The sequence below is a fragment of the Balaenoptera acutorostrata genome, chromosome 12 (genome assembly GCF_949987535.1).
Source record: "Balaenoptera acutorostrata chromosome 12, mBalAcu1.1, whole genome shotgun sequence".
Lineage (NCBI taxonomy): Eukaryota > Metazoa > Chordata > Mammalia > Artiodactyla > Balaenopteridae > Balaenoptera > Balaenoptera acutorostrata.
In genome coordinates this window covers 23979802-23999497 of record NC_080075.1, presented here as the reverse complement: position 1 = coordinate 23999497, position 19696 = coordinate 23979802, and the positions used below count along the sequence as shown (strand labels likewise).

Sequence of the window (19696 nt, the reverse complement as noted above, 5' to 3'; positions counted from 1 at the left end):
TATACAAGAAGAAAAACATATTCATTTATATATGCACAGAAAATATCCAAAAGAGTACAGAGTAAAGAGTTAACAGTGATTTTTATTTCTAGAATACCATTTTGGAGAGGTTAAAAAGCAATAGAAAGCAAGGTAGCTGAAAAAACCACATATATATAATATAATGTATACTATATATAATAATATAATGTATACATATATAATACTATATATGTATAGGTATACATATACTATATTATATATAATGACTTTTATAATTAAGTATAGAAACTCAAAATTATAGCCAGAATATTTTTAAAATATGAACAATAAGATGTAATTCAACTGATTATATTAAATAAAGACTGGATAAAATTATTAGGAAAATTAAAAGTTTAATAGAAGAGCATGTGTATTCATATATATTTGTATATATATGGAAACATATATGTGAAAACATAATCCATTCATATATCACATAAATATATATGCATACAGTTTTAATATATGTATCTATAAGTATTTAATGCTTTGCAGGTTAAGAAATAGAACATTTCATAACTGTGAGTAAATAACAAATGAGTTTGTGGAACTAGGTAAAATTTTGACAACAAAAAGTTGAATTAATGATTTGCATGCAAAAAATAAAACCATGAAGCTATTAGAGGATAACAAAATGAATATTTATTTAATATTTCTGGAGATAACTTTTGTACTATACAAAAAAAGGCAGAAACCATAAAATAAAACATACAATAATTTAATTATGTGAAATTAATTTTCTAATTATATAATCAAAATCCCACCTGAAATCATTAAAAGATGAATAACAGGTGCTGAGAAAAACATCTGTGACATTTATAAAAGCTAAAAGATTAATAAATTAATTTAAAACCTATAGAAGTAGAAAAAAAAAAAAACCTACAGAAGTCAATAAGAATTATGAATTGGCAAAGCAAATGAACATAATATACAGAAAGTAAAATATACAAATGTCAAAAAAATGTAAGATATTATGGGTATCATTTGTAATCAAAGTGGTGAATCTTAAAAAAACAACAAAATACCTTTTGATCTAAATTGTAACAGATCACTACCAGTTTTTTTTAAATGTTGGATAAGATGGTTTGAAATTTTAATATAAAACTGTAATCATTAAGTATATTTAGAAAGACATAAGTGCAAGGGTGGTCATCTTAAGTTTGTTTATTCCAAAAATTTTGAAACAACCACCAAAACAAAACTGTAACCCGTGTACAGTAAAATAATATACAGTATTATGCAGTAACTAAATTATGCTGTAGGTGGATGCTTAATATGCTCACAATAAAGTAAATAAAAATGACAGGTTATAAACAATTTGCTTCTATTAATTTGATTTGTGTAACAAAAATATACAAAAATGCTAGGAAAATGATAAACAAAGTTATATATATAAACAAAGTTATATATATTTTTCTTGCTTTTGCCCTTATGTATTTTGTCATCTTGAACATAGACATAATAAGATGAGAAAAATTATTATTAATAATGGGCTACACCAAATCTATATCTTAATCTACAGTTTTGAACTTTAAATAATGAAATAAACTTACTAATTTTTCAAGAGAAGAATTTATAAAGTGACTTTTCAAAGAAGGGAGTCTATTTTTAAAAGGCAGAAAATAAAGAGAAGTAAAATTTGGGAATGCACTTATTTATTCTTTCAGTAAACATTTATGATATTCCTCTTCTATACAATGTATGGAGTAAAGCATTGGAGATAAAAGTCAAACAAAAATAGTCATATATTACCTTTCCTTGGATACAGTAGATTCAAATAGAATTGGAAGATGTTAATCAAATCATTATTAAAAAGAAGTGATAGTGAGGAAGAATTAAATCTTGTGGTTTGACAATAAGGATTTCAGCAATGGCTTCCTGAGGAGGTGATGGTTAGGAATTAACTAAGTAGAGTGAGTAGCATCTAGGGCTGGGCTTATAGAATGACGTTGTCAAAGGATAAGTAAAAGGAAGCTTCTTTGGATGGAGATTTGAGAGCAAAGAGGAGTGTGATGTGAGAAGGATCTGTGAAAGAAGGGCCAGATCATTCAGGGTTTTTAAGGTCATGTTAAGGGTTTTAATTTTCATCCAAAGAACAACAGGACTCCACCAAATTGCTCGAAATAAAGGAAGATGGTGACATGATCAGCTTTTGTTTTGAACGATGCTTCTTGTTTTCAGTGTAGAGAATAAATCCAATGGAACAAGAGCTGAGCTAGGGAGACTAAATAGGACAAAAAGGTGGCAATAGTAAAGATAGAGAGGAATGGATGGATTTGAGAGATACTCAAGAGGTAAAACCAGCAGGACTTCATGGTGATTTGTTTGGAATGTGAGAGTGAGGACGGAGTCAAGGATGGTTCCTATGATTCTGACTTACAGAAGTGGATAGCTTCATTCACAAGACAAGAACCGGCAAAAGGAAAACAGGCTCAGAAAGAAAGATCATGATTTTGTTTGGAAATGGGATTAAGGTACTCTTCTATAATTGAATTTAGATGTCAAATAGGAAATTGGTATACATGTGGGGAATGCAGGGAAGAGGTCAAGCAATAGAGAAATAACTTATTTATTGTTAGTAATAAATGGTAATGTATGCTGTATATGTAAATGTGATTATTGAGACAGAGAGAGAGATAATATAGTGGTATAAGAGGAGATGCAAGGAAAGAGCCTTAGCGAAACATAATATTCAGGTTGAGCTTACAAAGGAAATGGAAAAGGATATGTTGGAATGAAGAGGAAATGGTCTGATTACAGTATTCTGGAAAGGAAAACATTTAAAGAAGGAAGAAAAGACCCAGTGTTGAATGTTACTGAGATATCATAGTGAAGCAAAGAATTTTAATAAGGACATAGAATTTAGTGATAATGAAGTCAGTGGCAAATTTAGCAAGAGCTCTTTCGATGGCTTGACAGACTCTGATGACAGATTGTAGTGGGTTGAAGAATTGAGAGACTGATGAGGAAATACAGACTGGGATAGAATCTTATGACAAGATTTTCTGTGAAGGGGAGGACTAAGATAGGGCAGTAGTAGAAGAAGGTATCAAGTTAGGAGAAAATTCTATGCTGTTTATTTTTGAGTGTTAAGACTCAGGAATGTTTAAACTGATCTAGATTAGGAGTCAGCAAATTATAAGACATGAGCCAAATCCAGCTGCTGCCTGTTTCTGGCAAATAAGGTTTTGTTGGGACACAGATGTGTTCTTCTTTTATATATTTTCTATGGTTGTTTTCATGCTACGATGGCAGGTAAAGTAGTTGTGACAGAGACCATATAGCCCACAAAGTCTAAAATATTTACTATCTGGTCCTTTCCAGAAATATTTTGCCAACCCCTTATAGATCAAAGAAATAATTTGACTATATAAGGCAGTGAAATGTAAGATAAGAATGATAAGGTAAAATAACTTAGAATGTCAGAGAGTATTGGTGGAGGGATTCATTCATACATAGATGATATTATACCATGGGAAGTAGAACATTGATACAATTTCCTGTAGTTTGAGATAATGCGTCTCAAGTTCTTTTAAGAAAACAATAAATCTGAAAACCTTCAGCAATTATGAACAAGAATAAATTAATGAAACTAAAATACAAAAAAGTACAACTAGAGAAGTTATACATCATTAAGGAATTTAAAATCTTAAGAAAAAAGTACATCTAATACTTTAATGACTTTATTCTGGATTATTAGAATATGGATTGAAGAAACTCGCCTGCCTCATTTACAGTTTCTAGTATAGTGGTCCACAGAGACTGAATGAACAAATACATGACTAGAGAAGATGTTTAAGAAAATGTAATTATTATATAAATCATTATATATGTTACATTTTCAATGAAATGGGTATTTTTCTAAGAAATCTAATTCAACATTCTGATTCAAGGACACAAAAAGGCAAAAAAAAAAAACTAGATAAAAATTTGTGCCATTTTCTCCCAAAAGAGAACCATGAAGGCAGTTTTTGGGGAATATTTTATAAATTTCAAGGAAAAGATCATGTCCATATTATTTTAACCATTTCAGAACTAGAAAAATGATAATAAATGTGACAACTGATAAAGAGAGCATAATTTTGAGTTCCCTTATTAGTGAAGAGAGATTTAAAAATTGCAAACAAAAGTAGACACAATGATAGCTGATCTAGGAAAAATATTATGAAAGAAACAACCATAATGTATTCCAGAATTGCAAATAACTTTTAACATTAGGAAATAAAAATATGTAATTCATAAAATGAATAACTAAAAGGTGGGGAAAAATACAGGACGCATAAAAAGAGAAAAACAAAGTGCCAAAAAGTCATTAAGTAATACTTAATATCCATCCTGATAAATGTGTATTTTATGAGACTATAGGTATGAAAAATGTGACAAATAAATTTTTACCTAAAACAAAGTATTTTATCCACTACTGTAAACACAGCACTGAGCCCAGTGTTAACAGATACTAATGTAGGTATACAATACATTTTTGTTGAATAAATAAGTGAATGAATAAATAGAATGATAAAATGTACAAAAACACAGGAGACAGTCTGTGTTAAAATTAGAAAAAAAAAATTTTTGCTCCAGATCACCAAAATCGTGTAACATTATTCTAGAAGATTTAGACAATACAATATAGAAAAATAAGTAAATAAGAAATGTAGCTATTAGAAAGCTAACACATTTTTTCTTTATAAAATTATTTTTGAACCAGAAATTTCAAAAAAAAAAAAACAATCTACTGAAATTAAGGATTTGGTCAAAATATTGATAATAATTATACATGCATATATATATGTTTTTATATACATATTAGAATCATAATAAAAAGCAAATCAGCTCATGTTTATTGAGGACGTAAGAAATGGATAATATAAATGGAGCTCTATGCCATTTTTATGCCATAACATTTATAACATTTCTTTTTGATGACTGTAGATATTTCAATTATTTCCAAATGAATTAATCGATCCACACAATCCCAGTCAAAATACTGTGTGTGTGTGTATGTTGTATGTGTGTGCTCCAGAAAAAAAGAGACAGAGAGAGAAAGATGCGAAATTTTATTTCAAATAAAAACAGTGATGAATAAACAAGACAATTAAAAATATATATGTGGAATTTAGCAGCAGGAGTAAAGACACATTTATAAAAATTTTAAAAAATACTTAAAAACTGTAATAGTGTAAACATATGATTCTGATATAAGAATAGAGAATGAACCCATGGGAAGAAGATAGAAAACTCAAAACTGATGCAGATATATGAAAATTCTACATTAAAATGGTAAAACACATTTTTCATAATTCTTTAGTGATAAAAAACAAATTAGCTCCATGTTTCACATGGTATACTAAAGGATATTGTAGGTAGATTAAAGAAATAAATATAAAAATAAAATTATTGAGGGAGTGATCAAAACATAGTAAATGTTTCCTTGCAGGATGGAAAAGGCCTTTCTAAAAATAAAAGCAATGTAAAAACACATAATGAAAACTAGTATTATTGTTGACACCACGGACTATTTATATATCATATTTCAAAATAAGAAATCCAATAACACAAAATACACAGAAAAAAAATTCTACAGCCTAAAGCCAAAGACATAAATATTAAACACTAAAAAAATTGTCAACTTCTTAAAAAAAAAAGATAAATAATGTTGGTGTATATGTGGGAAAATAACTCTTGTACAGTTCATGTGGTAATACAAATAGGTATATATTTTTAAGAGAGTAATTTGGCGACATGAGTTAAATTTAACGTTTTCATTCTTTTGGCTATGAATTTTATCTTCTAGGAATCTATCTAGATGAGGAAGCCATTGAAGAAATATTTATAACAGTGAAACAAAGCATCATAAAGGTTCAAGAAAAAGGGAAGTGCAAGTAAAATATGACACTTTAGGGATGTAATTTCAAAAACAGTATTTTTAAAAGTGACTCTATTCATCACAAAATGTTAACTTTAAAGTAACAGTATACTTTATGTAATCTATGCTACAGTTTTCAATGCTAAATTAATTGTATAAACACTCACATACACATATCTGTGCATATTATTAGATGTAAATGTAGCAGAATATTTAAAGTATTATCTCTGCATAGTGGGATTTTTTGATAATTTTTTGCTTATTTTTATAAATAATCTCATATTTTCAATATTTCCTAAACAAAGCATTCATTTAAAATTAAAATAAATAAATAAATAAATAAGAACATGTCAGGTTAATCCACAAAATTATACTTGTTCATATTTTAGAATAAGATTATCTCTTTGTTTACTATCAATAGAATAGGAATAGTTTGACAACATTAATAAAATTGTATATTTGCTTATGCAATTGATGACCATGTTGCAATAAATTCTAAGAAACACAATGAGAAAGAGAATGGATGCTATCTTCTTTCTAGGCCAATGATCCTTGCCAATCTTCATGTTTTGGAGGAAAACTGTATGCACATTCTCAAGGAAGGTGTTATGCCAAAATTAAAGGGGAAATAGTTGGAATATTGGTTTAAAATCATCTCTTATCCTCTATAATCATTTGAGAAAAGATAGATAGACCATGAGTGGATAGAGAGCTCAAAGAATTATGAATTGCAGAAAGTCAGAATTTTATATTTACATTTTATATTCTCTTTTCTTTTAAGTTTCTAGATTGGAGTCTAAGCAGTAATTCTCAAAAACTAAAGAAAATCTGGTTAGAATACTGTGGACCATATTCCAAGATGATAAAATTGATTGACAGCCTGGCAACTGAAGAGGGGAAAGAGATTGAAAAAAGTAAGTTCAGGATTTATGTCTCTCTTGTCACTCTTCACTGCAGGACAGAAATTACAGTGGGAACAGCTACCACTGAACTGGCGTCCCTAAATGCAATGTGAAAAATGAGGTTCTTGGGTGGCACAGGTCTAGTGCCAAGACAAGATGGGCATGGTTACCATATGGGACAGTAGAGTTAAAGCAGTAATCAAGGTAGTCTGATTCAAAACAGACCTATGATGTTGTCTATTTAACTATGGTGTCCTTAGAAAAAAATACAGGAGCAGTCTACTAAATTCTTACTCAGTCTGTATAAGTGGAAGACTGCTAGGTCAAGTGGACAGAAGTCTAACTTAAATCACAATACATTTACATACAGTTATTTACCAAGGTGACTGTGCACTGGGGAAAGTGAAGTAATCAGACTTTTGTGGATTATTGGGGACATCAACTCTGAAGGGACACTAATCCTGGAGATCCAAAACATCATTGTGGTCCCCTGGTCAGAGTAGAGGCTCATGAAATCAATGGAGTTTTGGTTCAGATCTATTTCACAGTGGGTCCAGTGCGTCTGTGACCCCATTATGTGGTTATTTCCCTCATTCTAGAATACATAATTGGAAGAGACATTCATCAACTGGCAGAATTTCCAATTTGGAATAATTCTCTTTCCAATCACAAAGAAAACAACTTACTGTCTTCTCTAGCAATGCTAGCATTTTTCTTTGTCTGCAGCCTGCTTGTTTTTCTAAAGGACTTATACCAGTGGTGCCCTCTATTTTACAGCACACAATAATAGTCCATGTGAAAATTTAAATGTATTTCATTTTTAAGTATATCATAAATAATAGGAATTATATAACCATATATTTATGCAAAAATAAGAGCTCATTTTATATTCAACCAAAATACTATTCACATCAAAGCATTAAACATATGTGTGTCTGTATGTACACTAGAGAAATATCTGGTTCTTAAAATCACATATTAACTTATTCAAAAGGAATACCCTACATATTATTTGAAAATTCCCACTTGTCACGCATAAACACTTTGGGGAAATTAAAACTGCCTCCATTTGTTAAGAAAATGAGCTGAAGGGCAATACTTGATCAGATTGGAAACTTATAAGTTGTTTCTATAACCCATTTCTTCTTTAGAGTTAATACCAATAAAAGAATTGTAAATGCTGCTTTCTTTGAAACATGAAAAAGTATTCAGCCAAGGAAGTATTTTACAAACCCTGAGGTATTATTTAAATATCAGTGCGTCTGGTACCCAAACTAAATTACAGCTCAGACAAGGGACTGAAAGTTCAGGTTTATTATTCACTTTACTAAAAATGTAACCACAACACTTGTTTCTACATCAGGGAGTATTATAACCATCATTATAACTAATAATAACAATGAAAATAATACAGCCACATTGTATGTTGCATTTTTCCGTAGACAGTAGGGCTTATGGCTAGTAATAATTTATATTTACACTGAAGCTTTTTTATGGAGGAGTTCAGAGTGGTTTCTGAATAGTAGCTCATTAATCATTTCAACAAGTTAGTTGGAAAGTTATTATCCCAGTTCAATAGATGGAAAAATTATATCACAGAGAGGTCAGATATATTTACTTGTCCAGTATTACAGAAGTAAAACAAATCTCTGAGACCTCTTTTTCACCCCTTGATCTAACCACTGGATCAATGCAATTTTGGTCCATGTTGTGGTTTGACTATCAACCTAAAGTACTTTAAGGCTGACCTCTCTGCTATTACTTTTTCAGACCTATAAACACAGAAGAAATTAACAATATTTCATCTATGGAGACCATACCAAAAAAGATTCGGACATAATTAACTTATATTTCTATTATTTTCTTTTTTTTTAGTCTTACTAGGAATATTTAACAATAGCTGGTCTCAATTTAAAATAATAAATATCAAATAGTGAAATGCATCATGATCAACTTTATGCTGAAACAAACAAGCAATATTTTCAAGACTTCATTTGCACATAAATGTATTTAATAGGAATCGGTTAAAGGAAACAAGAAATCAACTTTTTATAATTCCTAGCACAGTAAATAATTAGATCTCCAGCAGAAAATGAAAAAAAAAAAAACATTTCAGTAAATGTGACTTGAGGGAAGAAGGAGGAATTGAAAAAGCAAGCATAGAATTTATACCCAAAGATTGTTTCTTGTTTGTTTGTTTTAATAAAATCAGTATAATTTCAATGATTTATCTGATGATATTTAATTTTAAAAGAAGGCAGCAAAACAGCAATCGTTATCTTTTAAAATGAAAACATACAGTGAAGATGAATTAAGTAGTATTGACTTTCCAAAATAAAACGATTTCAAGCATTTTCCCTCTTTGTATCATTTGGTATTCCAAAATTAGTGTCTATATGGTTTTGCTCTAACATTAAAAATAACCTCAAAATGGAATCAATTCATAACATTATATATTTCTGTTCTGGAATACATTTGCTTACTGAGATCCTAAAAAACCGTGAGTTTTCTTAAACAAATCCATCTATACTCATTTTAGCTTGTCTGTTTCAAATATTCAAATATATTGTAAAACCTAATACAATTTTTAGTTTTTATAATTCAATGAGATTTGAAGATCCTAACAACTGAAATAGTAGATAAAAATGATAACTATAAATTTGTTTAGGAAATTTTGTTTTGATATTACAGTTACTCTTTCTTTACTTTAAAATTCTCTTTTAAAAATCAAAGTGACAAACATGTTTACTGTACCTTACTTTTTTCTACTAGAAGACTTTACATTTTTTTAAAAAAATAAAAGAAAAATCAAAAGAGATGACCCTTCTTGCTAGATTTAGTTATTACATCTTTACCCCTAACTCTAAAGTCTGAGAATTCAGTGAATATATGAAAGACTGAAATAAAGGAGAGAGAAGCTGTATGGATGTCCAAAAATTCAGGAAACCATCATGATACATTGCGGCAATGAGAAAAGAAACATAAAGTTATTTTGATGCCATTAAATTTTTTTAATGTTTCCTCCAAATGTTTATATTTGAGGCAATTTATGGGGACTGGTCAAGTTAGTAAAGAATAGGGTTTATTCAAAACTATAATATATATTAATCTACTACCTGTTTATAACATATATTTCAGTATTTCAGAAATATTTATGTGGGATATATGGGTGTTTAATTGTACATGGTTGTTGAAATGCAATTATATTTCAAAGTTATTTTTAAGTATGTTTAAGAATACCATTTATATAGTATTAAAAGATATCTCATTTCCATGTACAGACAATAATGTTAAATATCATAATCTTATTTAGTTATGCACGTGTTTACTGTTTATCTGATATCGAGACATCAATTTTATTCAGCTTTTTTTTTTTTTTTTTAGTCAAGCTTGTTCATAATTTTTGGACATAATTTTTTCTGAAAATTTTATATTCTCACCCTTACTTTAACCTTTTTATTAATGTGTATTCGCTTTGCTGTCATTTAATTACCAAACTTTACAAGTATTATAATGTGTAAGATTTGACTTAAAGTCAAATGTCTTACTTTTAAAGGACACTAATTTCTCTTGATGGTGGAAGCATTATTTTTAAACCAGTTAGCAGGAGTATAAATCATATCCTTTGCCCCTATAGAGCAGTTTCAAGCATATTAAAGCAGTTATTAAAAAGCCAGTGATTCTCATATCATAGGAAATACTGTGCTTTTTCTCAACCTTCCTTAACTAACAGTTAAAATTTTAATGGCTTATGGAGTGCATGAGAAAAATACCCTCACAATTTCTCTTTCATTTTAAGAATATTGAGGTATTATCAAACTGACTCAATGAATGGTAGTTCTTTGGGTAATATAAAAAGAAGTTTTAATTTTTAAAACATATTCAGCATCTCTTTTATGCTTTTCACTGATCAAAAGACAGAGTAATTTTTCAAAACTTCCAGTGTCTGGTGATATACAGGTTGCTAGTGTTTCACTTTGATTTAGTGATTCATGAAACTCTAGAGACATGAAAATTCTGATGAGTCACCAAGTACCCAATGCTAATATTCCCGAGCAAATTCCAAAGCATAGAGCTATCTATAAATGTAATTCTTGAGAACTAGGATGACTAGATTTTACTGAATATAGAAAAGTCACAGGATGAAAAATTCTGGAATATCTAAAGATTACTGGGGTGTGTCAAAAGCTATCCATTCCTAAGACCAGAGTCAGACTTCTCAACTTGGGGACTTAGAGAGCAACCAATTATTAAAAACTTGTTCATGAGATGCTAATACTAGCTAATTCTAGAAAAAGGAATTGAACCGTTTATTGTCAGTTTAAAACCTGTCCTAAATTAGCCATGTTGGGCCTTCTTGGCAGCTGTCACTCTTCACCAGTACTATTTGCAGACTAATAAAAATTGTATTCATGAATGAAATTTAGTTGCATCAGATTTAGACGGTAGATTTTTAAAAGTCATATTTTAAATGCTTTCAAAATAACTAGTTACTTGGAAGAATTTAGAAGACATATAAGTGTGTGTGTGCGTTCATGTGTGTGCGTGTGTGTTATATATTTTGCCTTCAAGCATAAAGACATTGTATGGCTTTTCACCTGAGCATGCCGCCTTTTAGTAACTCAAGAAGTTCTCTCTTTCCTCATTGACAATGAATATAAATAGCTCAGTTTTTCCTCCACATGCCATCTTGCTCTTGTAGTCCTGGGAATGACCACAAAGATTTTACAAAGTTGACTATTCTGAGGAATGATTTGAGTTGGGATATATTGCACTAGTTGAATTACACTCATTCAGTGATGGTTCACAGAGAAATGAAATGACTCACCCAAACTCACAGCAAAAATGGTAATGTGTAGTATAAATTCTGTTTTTTCAAAAAAGAACGCTAGACTATCTAGACATAAGATACATATAATTTTAGTGATGATTAAACATTTATTCTTAAGAAGTATTTTCCTAAGTAACAAATTCCAGTAATCATGGCCCAAGTTTTTATTATTAGTATTTCAAGTGTTCAAAATGGACAAAATATACTTATATTTTCCCTCTATTTCTGTATATGAGCACATACACTTACTTACATAATACAAACACACACATGTACATACACACACACACACAAGCATAAATAGACTTCCTTTAAATACACAAAGTATAGTTTCAATTTTGTAACATTTTAATATGACACAGTAGTAGTCAGCCACCAAAATTAACTTTGTTTTCTACAGCTTTATATTAGTAAAGTGTATTAAACTCAGTGATACTGGGCCTGTTTCACTTAGAATCCTCTCTGAATATATTATGATTTTTAGTTATTGGAAATTCATTCAGTATACTTCAAAATGTCAATTTCTACAGTGTAGAAAGAAGTTAATATTCCCCTTTAAATCAGTAGTTTGGACATGACCTAATACCGTCAATAAATATAAATTGTTAGAAATGGTCTATACCACCCACTGCACAGCAGTGAAAGAAATAATATAAGCCCCAAATGACAACCAATTTATTTTTATTTTACTTGATTTTGAAGAGTGTAACCAAAATACTAAATATTTGAAAAATATGTACTTAAGGTCACCTATATTCCCATTTCCCTAATGACAGCACTGTTAGCATTATGGGATCATGAAACTTTATATTTTAATTACTTCTCCTTTAAAACACTCTGAACGCAGGATCTCTTTAGAGACCACTTTCATTCATGTTAAGGTTTTACCAATTTCAATTTTTTTTCATTCAAAAGGCAAACTCTCTTGGCTTATATTCACAATTACTAATTTTATAAAAGTCCTTGCTATTTTCAGTTGATAAAACATATCCTAGAAGAACCAGGTATTCAAAATTTTGTTTTGTAGAATCTTTAAGTAAAAATTTGGTATGCAAAATGAAGTAACTTTATAATTCTTATAATTTTTTTATGAAATAAAGCTATCCAAAGTTTCACAAGCTATTTTCAAAAGTAAGTATTTGCAATTTTCTCTGTCAGTGGCACTAAGTTTTAGACAAAGCTGTATCCTTTTGGTTTTATGTCCTCTTCTCTGAGCGCATATTGAGAACAAATTAAATGATTCAGTTCAACAAAGCACACTGATCCACTCAAAGTATGACTGAAATGTATCTATTGGAGTTGTGCCATAAGTCATATTAATTATTCATAGCTATCTACTCTATCCCTTTTTTATAGCTATAAGAAAGTTTTACTGCCTATATTATTACGATATTCTCCTTCAGATTATTATCATATAATGTGCACTTGGAACTTTAAATAAATTTTAAATTTATAAAGATCAGAGCCAAAATTATTTACTTTATAAATTGCATGCTAGATGTGTGTGGTGGCTCACAGACATTATTCTAAGGAAGACTGTTAATATGTTTATTTTCTTCTTAAAGGAAACAGACAAAATGGATATTTTAACTATATTTAGATTATGATCATTGAAGGTAACATCAACTATATAAGTGAAATTTTCAATTTAATGCAATTTTTTCAAGGCACTCTCTTAGAAAATTAGCATTTGGTGCTAAGTTTTCTAGTTAAGTATTTATGGCTTTATTGGGTAGAGTTTGATGTTTTGAATTAAAAACCTACCTCACAAAAACGTATTATAAATATAATAATGGTTCACTATTTTTCTAAACTATTGATACATGAGGTTTCTCAAAACACCACCAGACCTAAACTCAGCGTACCTCCACTATCCTAAGAAGTCATAAACTTGGGCAAATCGATTCTCTCTTTTGGCTTCATTTTGTAGAGAAGTTTTCTCAACAAGAGAAATTTTACTCTGGGGTGACAAAGAAGTAAGGGAAAATTATTGTTTTCATAACAATTTCTAAGAATCTACTTTTCCTCATTTCTTACTTCCATCTGTAACTGTAATACACTGAACACTGATTACACTGACAAAAAGGAGGAGTGGCAGCTACACTTTGTTTCTGTGTATTTGTGTTTCAAAACAAGTTAATACTCATTTAAATGTAGCTTTATTGGACCCCGAGCACTCAGAAGTGGAGTTAATGATCTCAGATGTATAGCCAACCATTTCCTACTTTTTAGGGCATGGAGAGTTTGACTACTTCAGTAGGGCTACCATTTCAACTCAACAGCTTCATTATAACATTTAATTACATTTTTCATTACTTAATGCTGTAGCACCACACCCAACCCCAACAATGTCACTGCAATTTCAGGACCATAAACATCACTCTACAGAACACATATAATATCAAAATGTATTTTTAAACACTTTTTTACAGAATGAAATATGTTTTTATTTTGTTTCTATCATGGTAATGCCTATGGTCTTTAAAGGATAATCTCTGGAATTTAAGATCTCTGGAGAAGTTTTAGAACCACTTGTTCTGAAGTGCTAGCTCTTTAAGAATCTTGGTGATTCTTACAAATAAAAATCACGGTTCTAATATAAACGTTAAGAGAAAATGAATGAATGGAAGTGGATTTTCCTTTTCTTTTTATATTACTAGTTTTTAAGAAGATCTCAAAATAGAAGACAAATCTAGAATAAAGCAAGATGAACTTGTTTTACTAATATTCACAGATATCATATAAATGTCAGCCTGCAATAGAAACATCAAGCCTTGTTAGACTTTTATATAAAATTTTTTATTCTCTTTAATTTTTAAGGGCAATTGCTTATACAGGTTTCTTTCAGGAATTTATTATCTGGGATTACTTTTCTTATTTTCAATCATACACAAAGAGGAGAAAATGAACTCTGTGAAGAATAGCTCCATATTCCAAATTACACTGAGTTGCAGATTACTTCAGACTCAGTGCTTTGTCTGAAAACATTTTCATTAGCATCTGCATTTAGGATTATGGAAAGATTTGGGAATATATTATCAAAGAGCAATTTATATTTTTCAACTCTTATAACTAGTATTAAAAAGGGCAAAGTCTTTAAATTGCCATTAAAACTTTCTTTTGAAAAAGTAATCATGTAAAATTGGATACTAAGATGACACAGAGCCAGAACTTTACCTCTCTTTACTAATTTATTCTTGTAACAAGGCCTAGGCAGTCACAGTCTTTGCACTTTTTGATCAACTTTACCAAGTAAAGAATAATTTGCATCCAGTATTACTTATTAACAAGTTGGAAATCTGTGACCAGTTTCCTACTCATAAACACATTCCTATATGTGACCTTTAAAATTAAATAATCAGACACTGATCCAAACTTATCCTCATGAAAATGAAAATAGTATAACATGAAATGCCTTCATTTGAGGTGATTGTTACAGAAAGGGAAAATACTCAGAACCCAAATTTCTCTCTTTTTATTTATAAATATTTGCATCACTTAGTTTTGGATTAGTTTAACAAGAATACACATTACGTCTTTGGGGATGACAGCAACACTGACAAACAGTCCCTGTTATGTTTGTCATTATGTTATTGCTAAATCATCCACAACATCATGACCTGATTTTAGTTACCAGGGACAAAGCCAAAATGTAGAATTTAAGTTTCATTCTGATTACATACGGAAAGCCAGCACTTAAGAAAACTTTTGAAAAGTGATCTATGTCCAGTAATAAAAAAACAAAAACAAAAAATAAAAAGGGAAGGAAAGGAGGAAGGAAGAAAAGAAAGGAAGGAAGGGAGAAATAAGGGAAGGAAGGCAGGCAGGTAGGAAGGAAGGAAAGGAGGAAAAAACACATCTTTAAATGCCTTAATACAATTACACAATAGGCCTGACATTCTCTATGCTGGTATAATAACTAAATGGCAAGTAACACAGAAACAGTTATCCCTATGAGATCCCTGTTGCATGCTTTAATTAAAACTATAAAATGTACAACAAAATCAACCCTTGGGTAAATTGCTCTTTGGTTTAAATCTTCATTACCTCCTGGAATTTTGGTAAAGTCACTGTTTTTAAATTAAGCTGGCCCCTCCTTCTTTACTTGATTACAAAAGTCAAACAACAAGAACCAGACATAAATTTTAGGATGAAAAGAGTTTTGTGTGTATGTGTGTTTGTAAATCCAACCCCTGTATACAAACTGTTAAAAAACAGATGTTTTAACATAGTGCTTTATTCCAACTTAATATCATCCTTGAATGAACTTCCTTCAAGTTTCAACCATTTAAGGAAAAAAAAAGCAGTCAATTTCCTGGTGGTTGTAATTTAATTAAGTAACCTTTCACACTGAGCAAAACCCAAAAGCAAAAGGGTCATTACTCTTTCTAGTGATTAGAGACACCTCTAGAGCTTCAAACATTTACCTCTCCTTTCCCACAGTAGAAACGCTTTTAGGAGGATCATGGTTCATACCTCACATTCCCTGGAGCCAGAGATGGTATATGTGCAGGGCCCAGATCCATTAACCGATATATCCATGGTCTCAGAGTTTGTAGGCTTGTAGTCCACATAATACTCCTGTAAAGGGGAATTCATTTGTCTTTCAGACTCTCTGGTCTTTTTCCGCCGCCTCTTCATAAGAGAATGTTGCTGAAGTTGTTTCATGCTGGCTGGGTAGCGTTTCCAAGACACATATATTACCAAGAGGATCATGGCCACCGAAAGAAAGAGAGCCACACTCCCTGCAATAATTTTGTGAAATGAAACATGCTCATACTCTTGCTCTGTGCCAGGAATCTGAAACCCTGGGGAAGGGCTTGGTGTTTCAAGGGTGGACTGGCTGGGGTCAGATTTTGAGGTTGTCGGTTTAGGGATAATTAAAGGCTTCTGGGGAGTTTGGGGAACAAGCTGTGATTTTTCTGTGTTGACCACCTGGACTTCAGAACAGATATTATATGTTTCCACTGCATCACTAACTTTTTCACCTTGGATATGCTTAGGTCCTGCACATATCATGGTGCTTTCCTTATTTCCTTTGAAATTCTTAAGCCAATAAAATAGAGGACAAATGCTCCGACTGCATTCCCACATATTCCCAGACAAAGTAATGGATATTAATGATATCCACGCATTGACAGTTTCCTGTGAGATGTTGGTAAGCTTGTTGGAATCCAAATTCAATTTTTGCAAATTGGGCAAACATTTAAATGTGCCTGGCTCAATTCCTTGGATATCATTCCCTGATAAATCCAAGTTGTGCAAGGAACTCCAAGTCCATGTCAAGCCTTGGCTAATGGAGCGAATCCTGTTCCATTGTAAGTAAATTGAGCGGAGGTTGAAGAGACGTGGAAAATGAGCAAAGTTGATCTTGGAAAACTGATTGTGCTCCAAGTGGAGCTCTTTTAACTTCAACAGGCCAGCAAAAGCATTTCGGGACAAGCTTCGAAGACGATTATAACCCAAATCCAGAAAGTCAAGATTTCGACAGTCTTGAAAAACTCTGATGGGCACTGTCTTTAATGAGTTAGATCTCAAGTGCAAAATGATGAGTTTCCGAAGGCCTTTAAATTGTTCGGATTGCAATGTCTGAAGCTTATTGTAGGAGAGGTCCAGACTGCGGAGATTGGGAACCGGGTGAAATGTTTTATTGTGCAGATAGGTAATTTTGTTGGAGCTTAGAATTAATTCTTTCAGTCTACGGATCCCTTGAAATGCATCTTCATCCACTGAGCTAATGTAATTATGGTCAAGATAAAGCCATATAAGCTGGTTAAGGCTGGCAAACTGATTGGATTTGAGTTTCTGAATGCTGTTGAACCTTAATGATAAGCCTTGTGATCCTCCAGAAATGTTCTCAGGGATATCTGTGAAAGCATGAGACTCACAGTACACAATTTTCCCATCACATCTGCAGTTCTTTGGGCAAGCTTTCTGAGCCCCCGTGAGCATAACAAGCAGCAGTGTAGGAAGTAGCACTAGCACTACACGCATGCCTCTCAGCTGCGTAATTAAATGGAAACCTACAATATTAAAAGAAGACAAATGCACATTGTAAAGCTATTAATGTAAATCACCACCAGCTTACCAATATCAGGGGCATTTCATCTAGTGTAGTAATGGCACAGTTGATTTAAGAACAATGTATTTGACACTTAAAGCTTTATTTTCTTCAGTGTTGCACGTTTGCTATTTAGGTTTCACGCTTTCTTCCTTGATTTCCAAATCGCCACAGCGTCATAGAACTAAGCACAGCTTCCTGAGTTTCAGGAGTTCGTATGTGCATCAACACTGAAAAACACTGAGCCTATCTTATCACATAATGGCGACATTTAATGACATCAGTGCTTGGCTAGTCACTCTATTGAACACCAGGACCAAAAGGAAGAGTACTAAGTCTTCCGGTAATGGGAAAAATGTATCTTAGTAAACCCTGTACTTGTACATCTTTCTTAATTGAGTAAAGAGGCTGTGATTTGGCAAAGGAGCTTCAATAAACTGTCAAGGTAACCCAAGTTCGCCTTGCTTGAAATGGCATCCTTATTGCATAATGAGATAACCATATAGGAGCTCTGAAAACATGTCCCTGGGACCAGTATAAACAGCCAGTGAAGCATGGTTTGAAGACTAGTAACAGCAGGAGGTACTCTCAGTGTGTTAATAAGCATATATGCTCTCAACATTCAGGAAGAGATTCCTACTGAGGCTCTCCTGCTCAGTGATCACCGGCTCAGTGTCCTAACTACTAATAACACAGAACACTCCAAAGTTATGATTATCAAATTCTTATTAAATATTTGCATAAAATACAAAATAATCTTGTGTAGCACTAGTTTTTTTTCTGATATATTTAACACAGTTGGTTTTGCAAATTTGGGGGATAAACAAGCAGAGAAACAGCAGACTATTATTTCTCCCCTATCCCAACCTGTTCAAATTTCTCACTGACTTTTTTTTTCTCCCCAACCTCCATTAACTTCAGAAAACCTGCAAAGTTGCAATCTATTGGCACTTATGCTGCATTTCCAAGTCATAGCATGTTAAAGGACTTCTTTCCTCTGTCAACAGTAGATTTATTATTTCTTAGTGGTGAGGGGAAAAAAAAGTACCTTGTGCTGCAGTTTCTTTATTAATCTTAAATATTCATGTTTTTAACCAAGAGGCAATCAGCCAAATCCCTAATTTAAAAAACAAAACAACAACAAAAAAAACTTCTCCTTTTACTCAGTTAAGATTTTTTTTTTTTTTTTTTTTAATTTGAACCCGATCTTGCTCTCTGTCCTCTTGCCAGCTACAGACTCATTGAAATACATTCCAGCTCTCCCAGACAGGAAAAAGCGGTGGGGGGGTGGGGAGCCAGTCACACTTGAAAAAATAAGACTGGCAAATGACTGCTGGAAATTTGGAAGCTGTGTTCAGGGTGCATCTTCAAAGATAAAACAAGCCCTTGTGCGACCTCTGATAAAGTAATGACCCCACCCCTACACACACGCAGTAAAGTGTTAACAATCTTCCTGACAGCAACCAGAAATACAAGCATGGTTAATATTATCAAGAAATAGAAGGAAACAACATTTATCTCACGCTCAATTCCCAAGCCAGGATACGCATTCGGAAGAGACAGTCTGAAAGATATTTCTCCAGTCTGTTTAAGTCCATGTTATGCATTTACAGTTTAAAAGAACGAGAAAAAGGAAAATGATCTAAAAATATAATAGCAACTATAGTGAGTCAACTGGCAAACTCCGAGGCTGCCGCTTTTTGCCTGTTTTCCCGTCTTTTATCAGCTAATGCCACGACTGAGAATACGAAGCCAAGAGGATCAGCTTTACTAAGAAGGAAACAACAAAAGTTCACTTACCCATCCTTTGTCATCCAAAACGGTTCCCCCCTCTCTCAGCTCTCTTCTTGTTTGGTCTCACGTGTTGAAACCACCACCACCTTCATGATACAGTGCGGCTGTCATTCACACCATTCTGATCCCACATGTGAGCTAGTAGCCCCATACAAACTTCCCCAGAGGGGACAGACAAAAAATATATATATACATATAGGAAAAAAAAAAATCAGCACGTA

At 31.9% G+C, this 19696-nt stretch overlaps 1 protein-coding gene across 1 annotated transcript in view; it reads right to left on the bottom strand.

Annotated features, from left to right (window-relative positions):
* Positions 1 to 19279, bottom strand: part of LRRTM4 (leucine rich repeat transmembrane neuronal 4) — a 903913-nt gene extending 884634 nt beyond the window's left edge. The window contains exons 1-2 of the mRNA XM_057558684.1: positions 19205 to 19279; positions 16097 to 17680 (exon numbers count right to left, since the gene is read on the bottom strand). Coding sequence (XP_057414667.1) covers positions 16097 to 17680; positions 19205 to 19279 — 1659 coding nt within the window. The remainder of the gene's footprint in view (positions 1 to 16096; positions 17681 to 19204) is intronic.
* Between the last annotated feature and the right edge of the window lie 417 nt (positions 19280 to 19696).